The 19005-nt window shown below is 43.4% G+C and overlaps 1 protein-coding gene across 2 annotated transcripts; it reads left to right on the forward strand.

Annotated features, from left to right (window-relative positions):
* Positions 1 to 848: 848 nt before the first annotated feature.
* On the forward strand, positions 849 to 17497 carry DHPS (deoxyhypusine synthase). 2 transcript variants are annotated; one of them, XM_032956791.2, is made up of 10 exons: positions 849 to 994; positions 7000 to 7226; positions 11189 to 11374; positions 11607 to 11728; positions 12960 to 13056; positions 13257 to 13343; positions 13803 to 13908; positions 14181 to 14284; positions 14672 to 14797; positions 15362 to 17497. In XM_032956791.2, the coding sequence occupies exons 1-10, from the start codon at positions 964 to 966 to the stop codon at positions 15458 to 15460; spliced, it is 1185 nt and encodes a 394-aa protein (XP_032812682.1). In that variant the 5' UTR covers positions 849 to 963; the 3' UTR covers positions 15461 to 17497. The 2 variants fall into 2 exon arrangements, with proteins under 2 accessions (XP_032812682.1, XP_032812691.1); XM_032956800.2 differs by lacking the exon at positions 7000 to 7226 and having other exon boundaries at positions 905 to 994.
* The last annotated feature ends 1508 nt before the right edge of the window (positions 17498 to 19005 follow it).

The raw sequence follows: 19005 nt of genomic DNA on the forward strand, positions 1-19005 counted from the left end.
AGTTCAATCGCGACCCTGACGCCTGCTGCTGCTGAATATTTGGAGTTTGCGGTGTTTCTCTCTCTCCTTCATCATCATCATCACGGTGGCTGAGAGATGTTAACTACCTCGCCTGGTATACAGGAGGTCGTGGGTTCCATACCGACCCCTTGACGCCTGCTGCTGTATATTTGGAGTTGGCGGTGTTTCTCTCCCCGTGGTCGCGTCGATTTTTCTCTGCGTCCTCCGGTTTTTACCTCCACATTTAGAAACGTGCGTTTAGAGTATTTGGCTGCTATGAATTACCACATGATGAACCACTTTGTTGAGCTATAATTTGTGGCCAGGTCGCTTCTGAATATTAGGTTAATACAACAGTGGGCTTTACCTGTTAAGATAAAAAAAAAAGTTAATTTGTATCTATATATTTTCCTATACTGTGCCATCAAATCGTGTCTTTTTTTCCATTGTCTATTGTTGTTGTAACGTTCTGACCCGCCCCTTACTGGAGATCCGTGAACAAAGAGCTTCATAGCTCATTGGATTCCTCCAGCGATAAACAAACATACTGAAAATAGGTTTTCCCCTTTTTTCTGGCAACAAAACAGGTGTTCAGATATACTCTATGGTTCTTTCGGTAAACTCACGAAGATAGGGAAAATAACAAACAAAAACAACGACGTTTCGATCGCAACACAAGCAATCGTCTTCAACTGAAAAAAAAATACAGAACTGCTGAGGCAGGAGAAATAAATAAACAAATAATCCGATTCCTCGACGTAGGCGCTCGCGATTGCTACAACGCCCGAATACGTCGCCCATGACGTCACCCGTCATTGCAACCCCGCGAGCGCGGTCGTCCGACGTCATTACGCACCAAACGCGGCATTCCGCGTGACGTAGCAAAAAAGAAAACAAGAAACGTTGTAAAGCCCCGTCGATGACGTCATCGCGCACTAATAAAGCTCTCGACGCCGGAGCGCGATGGACCTTTCGCGCCAGCAGCTCGCCGCAGGTAAGTGCCGAACAAATTCGTTGTCATGATAGGCTCGGTTATTGTGTTTACTCTGATTCTGTGAGTAGTATAAGCTCTCCGATTTACATTTTTTGTTAAAGTCGCCTCGTTCATAAACACTTCCCTCAGCGGCGTTGGACTTGACTCCTTTCACCCATTCATTCCACGTGATGGTTGGTGGTGGTTGTTGTTGTTGCTGCTGCTGCAGGGTGTTTTAACCGCAGTTATTATTGTTCTAAATGAGTGCTGTATGGGAGGGGGTTTATCGCACACGCTGATCTTGTTAAGCACGTGCACGTCACCCCTGTTCGCACTCACTTCAGCCTCGCCTTCACTGCCGCAACCCTCTAACCCCAAGCATGAACCTTTATCAGACCTGTTGGGGCAAGTGCAGTTAGCGAACACATGGTGTAGTAGGCACAGCACGGCACGGTGTGTTGTGGGTGGCCAGCACCACGCACGACCGCGTCTCGCCGGTGAGACCTCGGGTAGGCCCCCAGGAGTTCAGATAATTGAGATCGGGAATGGAACTCGGATCGCCGACCGTTACACTACCGCACGCACGTCACTACGTTAACCCCCACACTACATTAACACACTACACATTACACTACACATTACACTGTACAGCACTCTACACACTATACTATATTGCAGCACAGACTGAAGTATGTATCTTCTGTGAGCTTTACACCATGCACTACACCATAACCCATCTACATTCCACTGTACATTACAGTAGTGTATAGGGTGGTCCAGATGTCTTGTGACCCCCCCCCCCCCAATTTAATTATCTAGATACACTGGTACCACGGCATATACGTCGTTAATTCGTTCCAGAAGTAAATGACGAATACCAAACGAATTTTTTCCAATAATAAATAACGGGAAAGGAAATAATCCGTTAACGAGTATAAGAAATTATATTTTATATGGCATATACATTAATGGGGTTGTATAACATAATGTAGACACTACTTATTACTAAAATGCATACATACATTAAAATAAATGCATAAATAAATTAAAATAAATTGAAATAAAAATAACATTTAACGTAACTTTACCTTGCTGAGAGGAGTTGATAGCCTACGAGGATGGTGGTGAGGAAGGGGAGCAGGAGATGTTATTTTTTTGGAAGGAGAGTCCCTTTCCATGAAAACTTCAGGAAGCTAAATTCTGGGGTTTTTTTCTCTTTTATGTCTTTTTTCTTGACTTGGACATGGTTGAGGCTTACCAGGTTTGAGTTTTACTAAAAACCTGTCCATTGAAGTTTTTTTTTGCCTTCTAAGAATGTTCCTGAAGTGTACTATACGCGGTGACTCATCCCAACCCATACAAGTTCTAGCAAGCGAGGCGTCGTATCCCAAGACATTTTTTTCTCTCGTCAAAACACGACGTGTACCAAATTCGACGTATTCCAAAGCGGTCGTATACCGAGGTATGACTGTATATAATAATAGGTTTTCCCCTTTCTTTCTGGCAACAAAACAGGTGTTAAGATGTTAAAACACCAAACTGAAACCTTTTACAAGGAATCATGTCCCCAATTATATTCCTTAAATAATCATCAAATAGAGCAAGTCAAATTCAATAAGTATCTTGGAGTTGTTATTGATTCAAAACTGAATTTTCAAGATAACATTGATTATATTGGTAAAAAGACAAAAATTTAAATTGGTTTTCTGTATCGACACAAGCACTGCTTCCCCCCATGTTCCGCTTGGAATTGATAAAAGCTATTATACTGCTTCTACTTGATTACTGTGACATCGTATATAAATCAACCCCCAATACTATACTGAAGAAGCTTGACTCAATTTATCACTCGGCCTTAAGATTTGCATTGAACTGCCCATATCGGACCCACCACTGCGATCTCTACATTGGGTCAAACTTAACTTCTCTTAATGATCGACGGCTTGTGCATCAGATCTTATTTATTCACGATGTACTTACAAAAAAATCAGCAGACTACCTGCTGGATCTCCTCACTGTTTCGAAGAACAAATGTGACCTAAGGTCTTCGCTCATTTACCAGCTTCACATTCCCTATTACCGTACAAATACTGGAGGAAGAGCCTTTTCTATTGATGCCCCCAGGGTCTGGAATGCTATCGCCAATAAACTGCAAAGTCACATAGGTAAAAAAATAAAACAACAAAAATCACGACGTTTCGGCCACAACACAAGTGGCCTTCATCAGGTGAAGGGACCGGACTGTCCAGAGGACAGCGTTGGAGTGTCCTCTGGACAGTTCGGTCCCTTCACCTGATGAAGGCCACTTGTGTTGTGGCCGAAACGTCGTGATTTTTGTTGTTTTATTTTTTACCTACGTGACTTTACCGAATAGAACCAAAGAGTATGGATCCTTGCAGTCACGAAAGCTTCAAATCTAGAAATAAACTGCAACTTGGATCACTACCTGTGAGATCTTCACTCAAAACTTCTCTAGAGGAGTTGTACACCCCTAGCTGCCACTGCTATTCAGAATGGCCTGAAATCAAATGTATCGTTCCGGATGACCGCTGCAAAGTATGATCTCGAGTTTTGATTATAGTGTGCTGATCTTTAAAGGTATATTGAAAATGTTGATACTGATACTCCTGTTATGGAGTGACTCATGCAGCCAGCTATGGCTGCAAAGTTTGGTCGTACATGTTATGTATTTCGTTTATTGTTAAATTTTTATCACAGTTCCTATGATCACTGTTACATTGTTTTTATAGCTTTATTTTGGTGATTTTGGAAACGTTTTGGTTTAGCCATGTTTGTTATTGTAGTACAGAGTTAGCCTGATAACTTTAATCGAAATTGTCTTTAGGTTGTTATTGTTAGACTTGATTCCCACTGGGATTTTTGCACACAGCATCGAAATACGGTGTTTTTTCTAGAAGACTTTGCTGTTTTTTCCTGGATTTTTCTGTTGCATGTAGTCACTTTAAGATGTTTCTTGTTCATGTTTTTGTTTGTTGCACCCGAGTCAAGAGCCGCATGGCTCACAGGGTTATCTCCATATATATAAAAAGGCAAAGTTGTGACTATGTGTGTCTGTTCAAAATGTTTAGCGTACTTCCCGACATGCAACAAACTTGAAATTTGCCATGTGGGTACTTTCCAGACTGTACACCATGCACAAATGTGTGCCCATGCGTGTGTCTCTCTGTGTCTGTGTTAACTCTTTCCGCTTGTGTGTCTGTGTATGTGTCTCCGGTTCTGTGTCTCTTGGACGTAATCAACCAGGTAGGGTGTTAACTGCTGTGTCAGCCGACTTTCTGCGCTGTGTTGCATTATATTTCTAAGTTTACTAGGTTTGTTTTTCTTTCATTTGTACCTGATGATGATTGCTTGCTTTGCAATCGAAACGTCGTATTCTATTATGTAATTTATTATTTTCTATTTATACGTGACTTTACCGAAAGAACCAAAGAATAATTCCTGCAGTCACGAAAGCGTCAAATCAAGTTTATAAAAATAAACCTTTTTTAGGGGGGGGGGAGTTCAATAATGCATATATTTTGCACGGCAAGTGAGCTGTGACGTCAAATCTGTCACATGACCCTCGCATGTGGAAACGTAATGCATTGTAGTGTAGTGGTTAGCGCGCTGCGCTACGAACCCGGCGACTCGAGTTCGATTCCTGCTCACGGCCACCACCGGTGACGATTATTTTAACCGGTCCTGGGCCTTCCCTAGGTCGACTCAGCCTCAAACGAGTAACTCGTGTGGTGTGTGAACATCGCCACTGGGGGGACAAAGGCGGCCGGGCGTGGTGAATCCAAGTCCCAGGTGAAGCCGGCTAGTAAAGCTATTACCTAATAAATGAAACTGAAAACTGAAATGTCTGCATTAACCACAATGCATGTGGTCAGAATGCAAACAAAAAACATACTCTGATCATTTCTGCATTGTCTTTGAAACTGATTGGTCTACACCAGAGACAGCTTTCTTTTGAGCCTCGTCTCAAACGGTGTTGGACCAGAGGACGCAAAAAGGACGCCAAAAGGCGTCCTCTGGTCTAACACCACCCTAACACCGTTCGAGACGAGGCTCAAAAGAAAGCTGTCTCTGGTGTGGACCAATCAGTTTCAAGGACAATGCATATATTATCAGTGTTTTTTTTATTTGCATGCTGACTACAAGCATTGTGGTTAATGCAGACATGATTCCTTGTAAAAGGTTTCAGTTTGGTGTTTTAACATCTTAACACCTGTTTTGTTGCCAGAAAAAAGGAAATAAACCTATTATCATATTTTGGTACTGGCAAAAGAGGTCCCATGATGTATACCTTAATATAAAATTTAAGTAAGGTGTATTTAAAAGAAATATATGTACGCAATATGCACGAGAAAAAAATGTTACGGGTCAATTTATTGGGGGGGGGGGTGGGGGTCACAAGACATCTGGACCACCCTATACAATTACTCCACAATAGATATGACAAGACAAAGATCCCACGTGTAGCCTTAACAGACTGTTGGGGCAAGTGCTGTTCGCAAGTACCTTTGACGGCCGGCACGGCACATGAGGGGGTGGGTGGCCAGCACCACTGAAGCTCACAAGAACAAGCAGAGCATCGAGTGATTGACACGCAGCGAGGTGGCACAGTGGAGCACATGGTGCATCTGCCAATCATCTGGACATCTGTGAAAAATATCTTCAGTCTAAAAATGCTGATCTTAGTCAATCCATGGCACATGGGTCTGCCCCATGACATCCTGCCAGCAAGCTTTCGACACTTCACATGGCCTCAAGGTGCACCTAGCCTGGCACAAGCTCTACGGTGACGTCACCACCACTGAGCGAATGGTGATTGATAATGGTGGTGATCGTGATTGGTGGTGTTGGTAGTGGTAATGTAGTGGTGGTGATGCCGATAGTTATAATGCTGGTGGTGGTGATGGATTTAAACTTTAACAATTCCATGTGATAGCGGCGGTGGTGATTTTGTCATGAGTTCAACTGAGTCGCAGACGTACTCTTTGGAGGCAACACATTTATTAAACACCAACACACGGGGTAACTGCCCCTTAACAGAATAACAACCTATGGTGGTGACCACCAGGCTAACTACACTAATTACACCGTAACTGGCTACAACAGACTCGACCACAGTTTGGGTCCAGGTCCACGTGTTGGAGACTGTAGGACGTAGAATGTAGACAAGGGATTCTTCAGGATGAACAACAACGCCGGTCCCTCTGGGGGACCCGGCTTATATCCTGTGCGGCGTCGCTGGCTCCGCCCTTGGCCACGACCACCTTCCAGAATCCTTGAGCAGGATCTCGGCCCTGACACGTGACCACCACTAGCCCCCATTTGGGGGCTCCTGTGTAGACTTAACCGGTCACGTGTCCTCTGGGGTCAACCAGAGTGCCACGGCCTTTAGTAACCCTATTTCCATGGCCGGCACTCCCACACCCCATCCTGTAGGGGTCGGCACTGCACGCCAAGCGTGGCGCCATCCAACGCTATCGATCAGCGCTCACCGAGCCCCTCTAGGGCCGGTACTGCACCCACATCCTCGTGGTGTCCGCGATGTCAATACACCGCACGCCGTGCCTCTAGGGCCGGCATTACACCGTGACATCCCGCGATGTCATTACAATTTTACTACTAATGTTGAAGCCGATTGCATTGTGATAATAGAGTGAGGTTCTGATTGTGATGGTGCTGTTAGTGGTGTAGATAATGGTATTAGTAATTATGAGGTGTGCTCTTTTGCTGTCTCCTGGAATGACAAGCTGACTGTGCATCAGCGACATCCTCCACGTGACGTCCACAGTGGGGCAACCAGCGCTAGATAAGTAGCACAAGCAGAGGCACTGTGTAGTCAGATGTCTTCAATCATGAAACTCTTTATACAGTAATTTCCCATTACAATCGGAACTTGCTTCAGACCACCAAAATGATATACACAGCTCAATTGAACCTACTTGCATGTCTTGCACTCAACATACTTACAGGGCTCGTGGCTGAGAACTCCCTGCTCTCTCCCCTCTCAGGTGAAGAGACCTTCCCCGAGGACGACGTCACAATGGCCACCTCCATTCCTCACCTCGCTCATGAGGCGCTGTTTGTGCGCAGCACGGATCTTCCCACGCACACCCCCCGCGTGCGCGGATACGATTTCAGCGGCGGCGTTGATCACCACGCACTGCTCGGCAGCCTCCTGACGACGGGCTTCCAGGCCACTGCGTTTGGGCAGGCGGTGCTGGAAGTCAACCGCATGGTTTGACAATAGGCGATGCACACTTAATCACCACACCTAACCACAGCTCATGTTGAGCAGAATTTCATAACCATCTGACTGGATTCAACTGCACTCAAAATGCAGTTTACCAATTACGAACCGCATGGTGGATGACAAGTCACTCGTGGGCAATACATACTCAACCACCACACTTAACCACAGCTCGTGTTGAACAAAATAATGCAACATTTGTAGCTCTCATGTTTTTTTGGGGTTGTACCTTGTTGTTTGGCATGATGTCTGACGTTTCGCTTCAGGAACTGAAAATGCTGCCAGCACATGGAGGGAAAGCTTGGACATCATGCCAAACAACCCAAAAAAAGCACATCGAAGAGCTGTGCACCGCCACTGAAATAAATCACACTCAATTTTAAACTAACCACTGTTATCAAGAACTAAACAGCGTTGAGCATGATTAGCCTAATCACCCCGAATGAGCCTGATGTCATTGGATCTCAGAAGCTGAGGAGGTTGAGTCTGGATAGTGCTTTGACGGGTGACCGCAACCAGATTATTGTAGGCTGCTATGGGGCTATGTGGCAGGAAAATAAACCCCTCGACCCACATAGTGTGTGTGGGGAGATTAATAGAGTGGTTGATTGGCAAAAGGGACACGTAAATGTACGCATAACCATGACAAAGTACAGTTGACTATAATGAAATACATTTGACCACAAATGAACCCACACACCAGTTTTTATTTGCTCATATACAGTGAGGGAAAAAAGTATTTGATCCCCTGCTGATTTTGTACGTTTGCCCACTGACAAAGAAATGATCAGTCTATAATTTTAATGGTAGGTTTATTTGAACAATGAGAGACAGAATAACAACAATAAAATCCAGAAAAACGCATGTCAAAAATGTTATAAATTGACTTGCATTTTAATGAGGGAAATAAGTATTTGACCCTCTCTCAATCAGATGTCTGGCTCCCAGGTATCTTTTATACAGGTAACGAGCTGAGATTAAGAGCACACTCTTAAAGGGAGTGCTCCTAATCTCAGCTTGTTACCTGTATAAAAGACACCTGTCCACAGAAGCAATCAATCAATCAGATTCCAAACTCTCCACCATGGCCAAGACCAAAGAGCTCTCCAAGGATGTCAGGGACAAGATTGTAGACCTACGCAAGGCTGGAATGGGCTACAAGACCATTGCCAAGCAGCTTGGTGAGAAGGTGACAACAGTTGGTGCAATTATTCGCAAATGGAAGAAACACAAAAGAACTGTCAATCTCCCTCGGCCTGGGGCTCAATGCAAGATCTCACCTCGTGGAGTTGCAATGATCATGAGAACGGTGAGGAATAAGCCCAGAACTACACGGGAGGATCTTGTCAATGATCTCAAGGCAGCTGGGACTAGAGTCACCAAGAAAACAATTGGTAACACACTATGCCGTGAAGGACTGAAATCCTGCAGCGCCCGCAAGGTCCCCCTGCTCAAGAAAGCACATATACATGCCCGTCTGAAGTTTGCCAATGCATATCTGAATGATTCAGAGGACAACTGGGTGAAAGGAGTTGTGGTCAGATGAGACCAAAATGGAGCTCTTTGGCATCAACTCAACTCGCCGTGTTTGGAGGAGGAATGCTGCCTATGACCCCAAGAACACCATCCCCACCGTCAAACATGGAGGTGGAAACATTATGCTTTGGGGGTGTTTTTCTGCTAAGGGGACAGGACAACTTCACCGCATCAGAGGGACAATGGACGGGGCCATGTACCGTCAAATCTTGGGCAAGAACCTCCTTCCCTCAGCCAGGGCATTGAAAATGGGTCGTGGATGGGTATTCCAGCATGACAATGACCCAAGAACACACGGCCAAGGCAACAAAGGAGTGGCTCAAGAAGAAGCACATTAAGGTCCTGGAGTGGCCTAGCCAGTCTCCAGACCTTAATCCCATAGAAAAATCTGTGGAGGGAGCTGAAGGTTCGAGTTGCCAAACGTCAGCCACGAAACCTTAATGACTTGGAGAAGATCTGCAAAGAGGAGTGGGACAAAATCCCTCCTGAGATGTGTGCAAACCTGGTGGCCAACTACATGAAACGTCTGACCTGTGATTGCCAACAAGGGTTTTGACACCAAGTACTAAGTCATGTTTTGCAGAGGGGTCAAATACTTATTTCCCGCATTAAAATGCAAATCAATTTATAACATTTTTGACATGCGTTTTTCTGGATTTTTGTTGTTGTTATTCTGTCTCTCACTGTTCAAATAAACCTACCATTAAAATTATAGACTGATCATTTCTTTGTCAGTGGGCAAAAGTACAAAATCAGCAGAGGATCAAATACTTTTTTCCTTCACTGTAAATCTTGGCACCAACTTTGAATCCATCTTTATTAAGTTCTATCCCCGTCATTAATTCCCAATGGTTATAATGGGTTAAATATGGCAGTAACCTCAATACTGTATATGAAAATAAATCTCAGGGTGTGTCTGTAAAATCGATTTTTACGCGAATGATTGGTGCATAAAATCATGAATGCGAGAATGGATTACACTATGTAACACAATTTTTGTTCCTGGGTAGTAAGTGTTATTTCCTAATTGCTTATGCCTAAAAAGTATAGAAAATGGTTATTATTCCCCACAAACTTTGCTTTTGTGACCAGGACGGTGATATTTTGAAATGTACCTATTTTCAATGAGAAAACAGGCGAATTTATGTCTTTTCGTTCACATAAAGTCAGAAAAAAACACATGAATCAAAATGAACATGTATTTATGCTAAAGTAATGAAAAAATTACTACAAAAGATTTAGAAGTGAGTAGTTTTTTCTAGATTTGTGATTATACTGTAAATCACTTTCACGAATCAACCCCAAATGTAGTCTCCCATCATTGTCTCCTTATACTGTCCATGGTAGCGGCGTTCAAAGTCCAGTATATCCTGGTGGAAGTGCTCGCCTTGCTCCTCCGAGTACGCTCCCATGTTCTTGAATTGATCAAGATGAGCATCAAGGATATGGACTTTGAGGGACATCCTACAGCCCATTGTGCCCTAGTTCTACACCAGTCTCAACCAGCTCCACATAGTTTTTGACCTTGTGATTGCCCAGGAAGCCACGAACCACTGCGACAAAGCTGTTCCAAGCCGCTTTCTCCTTACTAGTTAGCTTCTTGGGGAATTCATTGCACTCAGGATCTTTTTTATCTGTGGTCTGACCTCTGTGATTGCCAACAAGGGTTTTGCCACCAAGTAATACGTCATGTTTTTGCAGAGGGATCAAATACTTATTTCCCTCATTAAAATGCAAATCAATTCATAACATTTTTGACATGCGTTTTTTTCTGGATTTTGTTGTTATTTTGTCTCTCACTGTTCAAATAAACCTACCATTAAAATCATAGACTGATCATTTCTTTGTCAGTGGGCAAACGTACAAAATCAGCAGGGGATCAAATACTTTTTTCCCTCACTGTACAGCTCTGACAAATTGTTTCATAAGACCCTATATCATGTGCAGAGTACTTTTTCACTCTTGTCTTGATAAATTGGCCGCAGACATAGCAAAATGCGTCTGCCGGATGCTTGCAGCTTCTTGATGCCATCTCAGAAAAATGCAGATATGTATCCACTTAGGCAGCTGGAACTAAACTGAAATGGTGGGCATAAGGCCCCTGTTTATACTATTTATATTACTGGTAAGTTCTAGAATGTTATAGAAGTTACTCCAAGTTTACTCAGCACTGAACTCTATCTGGAATGTTCTGTAAAATAGGTATTTTTTTTAATATCACTGTCCTGGTCACAAATGCAACGTTTGTGGGGAATAATAGCCATTTTCTGTACTTTTGAAGCATAAGCAATTAGAAAATACCACTTACTACCCAGGAACAAAAACATTTATGTTACACTGTTATTTATGATTCTTTTAATCAATGCATGTCTTGTAAACATGCATGTCTTGTAAACATACATGTATTGTCTCAGATCGCCAAACGCAAAGAGCCTATCCCTGAGGATCAAGATGGTGATGGCGATGAGTTGGTCGTGAGGGCCTCGGAATCATCTAACGAGAAACCTCTCAAAAATTGCACCATCTTCCTCGGATACACTTCCAACATGATCTCATGTGGAGTGCGGGAGTCCCTGAGATTCTTGGTGCAGCACAGCATGGTGAGTGGTGGTAGAGGTGATGTTGGTGTTGATTATATTAGTGATAGTTTTGACAGTGGCAATGGTGGTTGTGGTGATGGAGTAGGTGATGATGCTGTTGGTAATAAGGATGAGTGTTGATGTGGTGGTGGAAGATATGCTGTTGGTGATGACGATGATGATTAATGATGGTGGTTGTGTTGGAGTTGGTGATGGTACTATTGGTGGCAACACGAGGATGTTTATGATGTAGGTGGACGTGATTGTGACGACGGCCGGTGGAATAGAGGAGGACCTGATTAAGTGCATGGCTCACACCTTCGTGGGGGACTTCGCACTCAAGGGCAAGGACCTTCGTCTAAAGGGGATCAACAGGTGAGAGATCATGGGGGCAGTAGATACATATTTAACCTGCAGAATGTACATGCATATACGCTACATGTGATTGTCTTTGTGTGGTAGGCAGGAGTAGTGCTGGCACAGTATTGCTTACCGCACTGCGCTATGAACCTGGTAGCCTGAGTTATTCCTGGCCATGGCTCACATTAGTGGCGAGTGACAATACAATCAGTCCTGTTCTTCCTCAAGTACCTAGTGTGCAAACATTGGCACCGAGTACACAAAGGTGGTGGTCTCAACCACATCACCTCCTTCTGCCCATTCTTGCCTTAATCGGTGTGCGCTAACTGCTCTTGCCTCAGGGAATTTGTTTTTTGTGTTGTGTGTAGTCTGCATGTAATGATTTCCTACACCCACTGATTTCAGTCACTGTGTTGTCGAGACCATTTGTACCATCTCGTTTGCATTGTTGCTCATTTTATCCATCTCATTTGTACAGCTTTGTTCACTCAATAGCCTCAATGTAAACACGCATAATATTCGGAAATATTACATTATCGAATCTCACGAGCACAATTCTAGATTTAAAGCTTTCGTGACTGCTAGGATCCGTAATCTTTGGTTCTATTGGGTAAAGTCACGTAGGTGAAAATTAAATAACAAAAAATCACGACGTTTCGGCCACAACACAAGCGGCCTTCATCAGGTGAAGGGACGAGACTGTCTGGAGGACAGCGCTGGAGTGAGAGCACAATTCGATGCATGTGTCACGAGCATAAGAACCAATTTTAATCCTGGAATGAATTAATCATTACATGCCTTCTCTTTATTTTTTATTTAAAGGAAATTTGCATCCCTACTCCATCCTGTTTTGCATTGTTGAGTTGCAGTTTTTTTCACTTGCTATAAGCTTGTTCATGCTAATGCATTTTGCAACCTTTACATGTCTATGTATACGTACAGTGTACATTTGTATGCGTTTATATCTTATTATTAAGTGTCATGACTCAAATTTTGATTTAAAGCTTTCGTGACTGCAGTAATTCATATTCTTGTGTTATGGTCGAAACGTCGTGAGAATTTTTATTGTTTTATATATATTTTATTGTTTCCCTTCAACGTGACTTTACCGAAAGAGCTAAAAATATGTCATGACTCAGTGGAGGGTCTTGCCAAGATTTAGAAGCGCAGGATGTTATGATTGCTATGCATATTCATCAAATTGAGTAATTTCCTTATGTATGAATTTTGGATGCTGTGTCACCAGAACTGGCAATCTCCTTGTACCCAACAATAACTACTGTCTGTTTGAGGACTGGGTGATGCCCATATTGGATCAAATGTTGTTGGAGCAAACGACTCAGGTAGGACTTGTGATGGCTCATCAGCATCGACATCAATAGCAGCAGTAACATCAGCAACAGTCATTCTTATCATCAGCTGCAGCAGATGCATCATATTATCAGCAGCGGTTCCGTCATCATCATTACCAAAATGATTATCACCAGAATGAGTGAAGGCATTAATCAATGAGACTGAATGAAGGTCATCTTTCCACCCTCAGAGCATGAAGTGGACTCCATCTAAGATGATCGCTCGTCTAGGGAAGGAGATTGACAACCCGGATTCCGTGTGCTATTGGGCTTACAAGGTGGACAACACAATCTTTAACCAGTTTTGCTTGTCTTCTTGCACACCCACACTCACCCATTCGCACACCCACACTCACCGATTCGCACACCCACTTACCGCCACTCAACAACTCAATTACACACCTGTCCACTTGCAGACTCTCTCACTTGCTAATCCACCCACTCATCCATTCGCATGGTCACATTGACCGACACTGACTCACCCACCTACTTCCCCACTCACTTATTCACTCTGAGCTATGAACACGGTGACCTGGGTTCGATTCCCAGTAATGGATAAAATCACTGCCATGCAACATCATCTTTTAATCTTACATTATCGATTATCACAAGTACAATTCCATGCATGCATTGTAATCATATGAATTTTTGTCATTGAATTCATGATTAATTACATCCCGTTATTGTTAATACGCCTTATAAGTCTATATGGGGATCTTTGTTTTTGTTGTTTATAGAATAACATCCCAATCTTCAGCCCAGCAATCACAGACGGCTCCTTGGGAGACATGCTCTACTTCCACTCATACCGCAACCCAGGCCTAATTTTGGACGTCATCGAAGGTAAACACCACACCCAGGCCTCAAACCCAGGCTTAGTGTTTCTAATTAAATCCCTGAAAGACAGCTCATATCTTGTGACTTACCACCGCCACTCTTTAGCAAATGACAGCTGCTGCTAATGATGCTGGTGATTATGATAATCATGATTATGCTATTGCTGCTGCTATTACTGCTCTTTCTGATAATTATCATGCTCCACCTGCTTTGTTGATGATGCTGAAAACAATGATAAAACAGCTCCTGATGATGTGCTGATACTGCTGTTGTTGCAGACATCAGATTGATGAACAACCATGCTGTGCATGCGAAGAACACGGGGATGATTATTCTCGGAGGTGGTGTAATCAAACACCATATTTGCAATGCAAATCTTATGGTGAGAATCCACAATGTTGCTCGTAAATGAAGATACAGCATACAAAACAAACTGCTCTTTTCCACTATCTATGTCTATGCTGAGTGATCGATGCTGTTCCACATGAGTGTGAAGCTTCAGAGTTAAACACATTTCTTGTTTGTAACCCTAATTTATTTGCTGATCTCACCGATTGCTTCATATCCTGTGTTGCTGAATCTATTGACATCTTGGATTTATCAATTGACCACTACGATTCGTCAATTTCTTGATCACATCTTCCCCCAGTTGCGTGATTTCTTTGATCGTCAACTCTGCTGATTCCTTGATCACCTAACATTACCGCCCTGATTTCCATCAGTTCTGACATGTCTCTGATCCCCATGGCACCGGTTCCCTCCATCACAGAGGAACGGTGCCAACTTCTCAGTGAACATCAACACCGCCCAGGAGTTTGACGGCTCCGACTCGGGGGCCAGACCCGATGAAGCTGTATCCTGGGGCAAAATCAGCATCACTGCCAAGCCCGTCAAGGTGCTCGCAGAGCCACGCTAAGACTGCCCTAGGGGTCGGTGTTAAATTACTGCCCCAGTGGTCAGTGGTAATGATTGTAGCTCTATGATACATATGGCCAAACTAAGGCTGCCTTGGGGGGGGGGGGGTGTTAATAACTTAGGCTCATAGAGCCAAACTAAGGCTCCTCTATGCCTCAGTGTTAGTGCTTGAGGCTTTGAGAGTACAACCAAGATTCCCTTATAATTTATAAAGCCAGACTCAGGTTTCCTTAGCGTTCATAGTCAGAATATCACTCCCCTAGGATTCAGTGTTCATGCCTAAGCTTCAAACTGGGACTCTGTGTATGTACATAATTATGTATATGTAGCAGTATTTAGATGCTCTACAAATTCATACTAGTTGTAATCCTGCATCTTTGTTTACTTGAATGTAACATCACCCTGTCCTGTGCTATGCCGACATTAACTAGTGATTGCTCACAGCACTTGCCTCAACATTCTATAAGGCTAAACAGGGGATCTTTGTATGATTGTGTGTAAATATATCTTTGTGTGTTTCTGTTTGTGTTGTATGTGTGTGTAGGTTTATGCGGATGCTTCCCTCGTGTTCCCTCTCCTCGTGGCCGAGACGTTCGCTCGTGAACATTTTTCTTTAGAATCTTCCAAGGAGCCTGGTGAATAGCCTGGACAGAGGGGGCTGGGGAAGGTGGGAGTGGGGGGGACAGAGGAGGAGACAGGAGAAAGGCGGAGTAGGGATAGATGACAGTTTAACACGTATGCTTTCGCAATCAATATCCATAACAATGTGGGTTTAATCTCCAATTAATGGGCATGTTTTGTTTACGGGATAAACCTTACTAATTGGCTGTCGGGTGCTGTCGGGTTTAATGGGATTCATATTTATGCAATCTAACCAAAAATCTTTTTTTAGGGATAGATAAGAGAGGGGAGAGGAGAGCGACTTTGGGAAGAGTAAATGTTCGTTGGGTTTATATTTGGGTTGTTAACCTTAAACTTTGTAAATATGTTTTAAAAAAATATTTCAGCAGGTAGTTTAACTGCTGATGTTTTATTGGAGTTGCTTTCCATGAGAGTTATGTTTATGCTGCTTCAGTGACACAAGCACGGGTATGGCCAGCACCACGCCTGGCCACCTTTGTTTGCCCAGTGTTGATGTTTACCCATTGCACACAGTACTCAATTTAAGGGCGAGTGGACCTTCAATCAGTTTATTTATCACAAAAAACAGAAGCATTGCAACAAAAACAAAGATGACGTAATGAATGATTTGAAAGGAGACAGCGAGGTGAAACGAACTCGATTGAGCAAATAAAACAACACCATCATGAGAATGTGAATGTAACAGCGAACGGGTTAGGTACAGTCTAACTGCATTCTGAGCTGGGAGTAGTTTGAAATGATGAGAGAGGTCTGGGATCTAGGACTATTAATGCAGTATGCTAACTACTAAACTATAAAGTATTGTTATTTTACCAGGTAAGACCCACTGAGCTATATAGCTTTTTTTCAGAAGCGACCTGCCCAAAATTGATAGTTCAATGAGAAGTGAATTTCGTTCAAATTTATAACAGCCAAATATTCAAAACACATGTTTGAAAATGTGGAGGGAAAAAACGGAGGACCCGGAGAGAAATCCACCTCCAAATATACAGGCGTCGGGGTCAGGATCGAGCCCACGACCTATATACCAGGCGAGGTAGTTAATATCTCACCACTAAACTCGTATAAACACACAAATCTAGTCTGAAGACTCAAAGTAATTTCAGCAATTCCTGAAGGCCAGTCATCCAAAACATCAGTCTTTGTCCTCTGACAGTACAAATATCCTGTTCTATTTTTTCTTCATCATAGCACTCGCATTTGTCACTTATTTGCAGTGTATGAAAAACACTAAGCAAGTAATGCCACGGTTATTTCACTCGTTTCACATTGCTATGTTGAATAACGTATTCTTTAATGACTAGCTCTACAAAGCTTCCCCCCGTGTGTGACAGTCTGAGACGCAGCGTGGGTGTGAGGCTACTTGAGAATAAATTTGTTTGGGTTGTGCCTCTACAGCAGTAATTTACATTGTAATTTACCTCATGCTGTAAAGACTCCGCAAAGTCACAAGTCACAATATACTTTACAATATCTGCCTACATTACATTTAATTTGGAACGTAATGCCTTTCACCAATGGTTACCAATTTTTTGGGAAGCTCATTCTAACCATATAAGCTGGCAACACCACCCACTTTAACATCGCCACTACTTGGGTAACCCCATCCCTTTGCCTGTATCTTCATAGTTATGCATGAAGGATTGAAATTTTTAAAGTCGGGACAAAATCCCGATTATTATAAACGTTTTAGAAAACCACCTTTCTGAAACCACCAAGGGTGTGTCGCAGCCAAACGAGTTCATTTGGTAGCCTAATTTTCGCTTCTAAAGTAAAGATTGTTGCACAAAATGAGTTGGCAATCAAGATGTAGGATTCAGTTGTGCTGTGACAATGACCCATTACACGCAGATATCCTCGAAATGAAGCACTAGATGGGTACAATTTCGTGGACAGTTTGTCAAAAGTGGGCAGTAATGTATTTGTTGCAGTAATTTGCACATGAGGTCAACGCTGCCTTTCCTGTATGGAACTGTGGGAATTCATGTTTTGCCGTTAACACAATAAAACAAAATTGTGACAGGCGTCCTTTATATAACCGTGTGGGGGCTCATTGAGATATATTTTATTTTCTTTAACCTGGTCAGGGATCATTGACATTATCTTGTGATCGATGTCCTTTAACTGAGGACCCATTGAGAATATATTTGGCTTGACATCCGTTATTTCACAAAGTGAGGGCCTATCAACCTGATTTATTGTGAAAAAGCAACACTCGTCAGATTGTTTGAGGCAATAGCACTTGTTATATTACATGAATAGGACACCTTTAAATGTCAAGTTCAGAGAGACGTGGGAACGTAGGACAAACTTTGACTTCTGCACTGCCCTCTGCTGACCACAACATGGACATTTCTTTAAAAAAAACTTCACATCAATATCCGTGCATTAACATAAAAAAATATATAATTGGTGACGTTTCGGGCAATGACCTTTCAAATCACATGGATAGCGCTGGAGACTGTAGGAGGGGGGGGGCTGATGAGCATTACATTTTTTGTTTCCTGTTCAGATATTTTTGTTTTATTTGGCTGCAGTTACGTAACAGTGCGTAACACACCTTTCGACAGTCAAAACGATATCAAATCCATTTATATTTGTTTTACGGAATACACGAACGTACCTGTCAGCCCCTTAGTGTCTACCTTATTACAGAGCAATTCAGACCGTATTGGTCACCCCGTGCCCTTTTACATCTTAACGTTCATTTTATAAAATCTCAACACGGGAGAAACGAAGTTTAAAGAAAATGCCCGTATTAATTAAACCGCTGTATGCCTCATGAACCTGAAAACTCAATTTCCCTGTACAAGAATACGGGTCAATCCATACGGGTTAACACGGTTGTGAGCGTGTATGCCTTTTGATTAATAGGGCACTCTCCCATACACGTTGCTACATCTGTAATGTGACGACGAGCGTTGCCCTGATGCGAGAGGGCCCTTGTTGGCAAGGGGGCTTCTGAACCCAGAGGGAGCAACATGGCACGTTCGTCGATGGCATTGCATTCAAAAGGAAACGTGGGGGGGGGGGGTGGCGGCAACTATCTATTTTCATAGCCACACTGTTCACAGATGATGACGTTACTAACAAAATGCGTCGAGACCATTTACGTAAAAGTGTGATTTCAACCGCACGCCGATGTGTGGGGGGGGTGGTTGCTGCCGCCGATTTTGCTGAGACAACGGCGGCTCGGTGGCCCCTCACCCAACGTGGCGGGCCGAATTCACGCGATGACGTCATCCTTCGTCATCGTTCTCCTTCCTCCTCCCCACCGGCCGACACCGCAAAGGCGCACATCGTCACCCGACCGTCTCGGGAGATGGCGGTGAAGTTACCGACAAAACGCGTTCACGGCATCGTTGCATTTTAAGGTGTGACGTCACCCGCAGGTTTGCCGCCGATTTTTGCTGGAACAGCGGCGGCTCAGTGGCGGGCCGAATTAACAACGCGATGACGTCATCCGATCCCCACCAACTTCCAAAGGCCCGCATCGTCACCCGACCAGCTGTCGGAGGGGGGGGGGGGGGAGTTTTGACTTAAAAC

This window comes from Petromyzon marinus, chromosome 1 (genome assembly GCF_048934315.1).
Source record: "Petromyzon marinus isolate PM22_M1 ecotype Great Lakes invasive population chromosome 1, UKy_Petmar_22M1.pri1.0, whole genome shotgun sequence".
NCBI classification, from domain to species: Eukaryota; Metazoa; Chordata; class Hyperoartia; order Petromyzontiformes; family Petromyzontidae; genus Petromyzon; species Petromyzon marinus.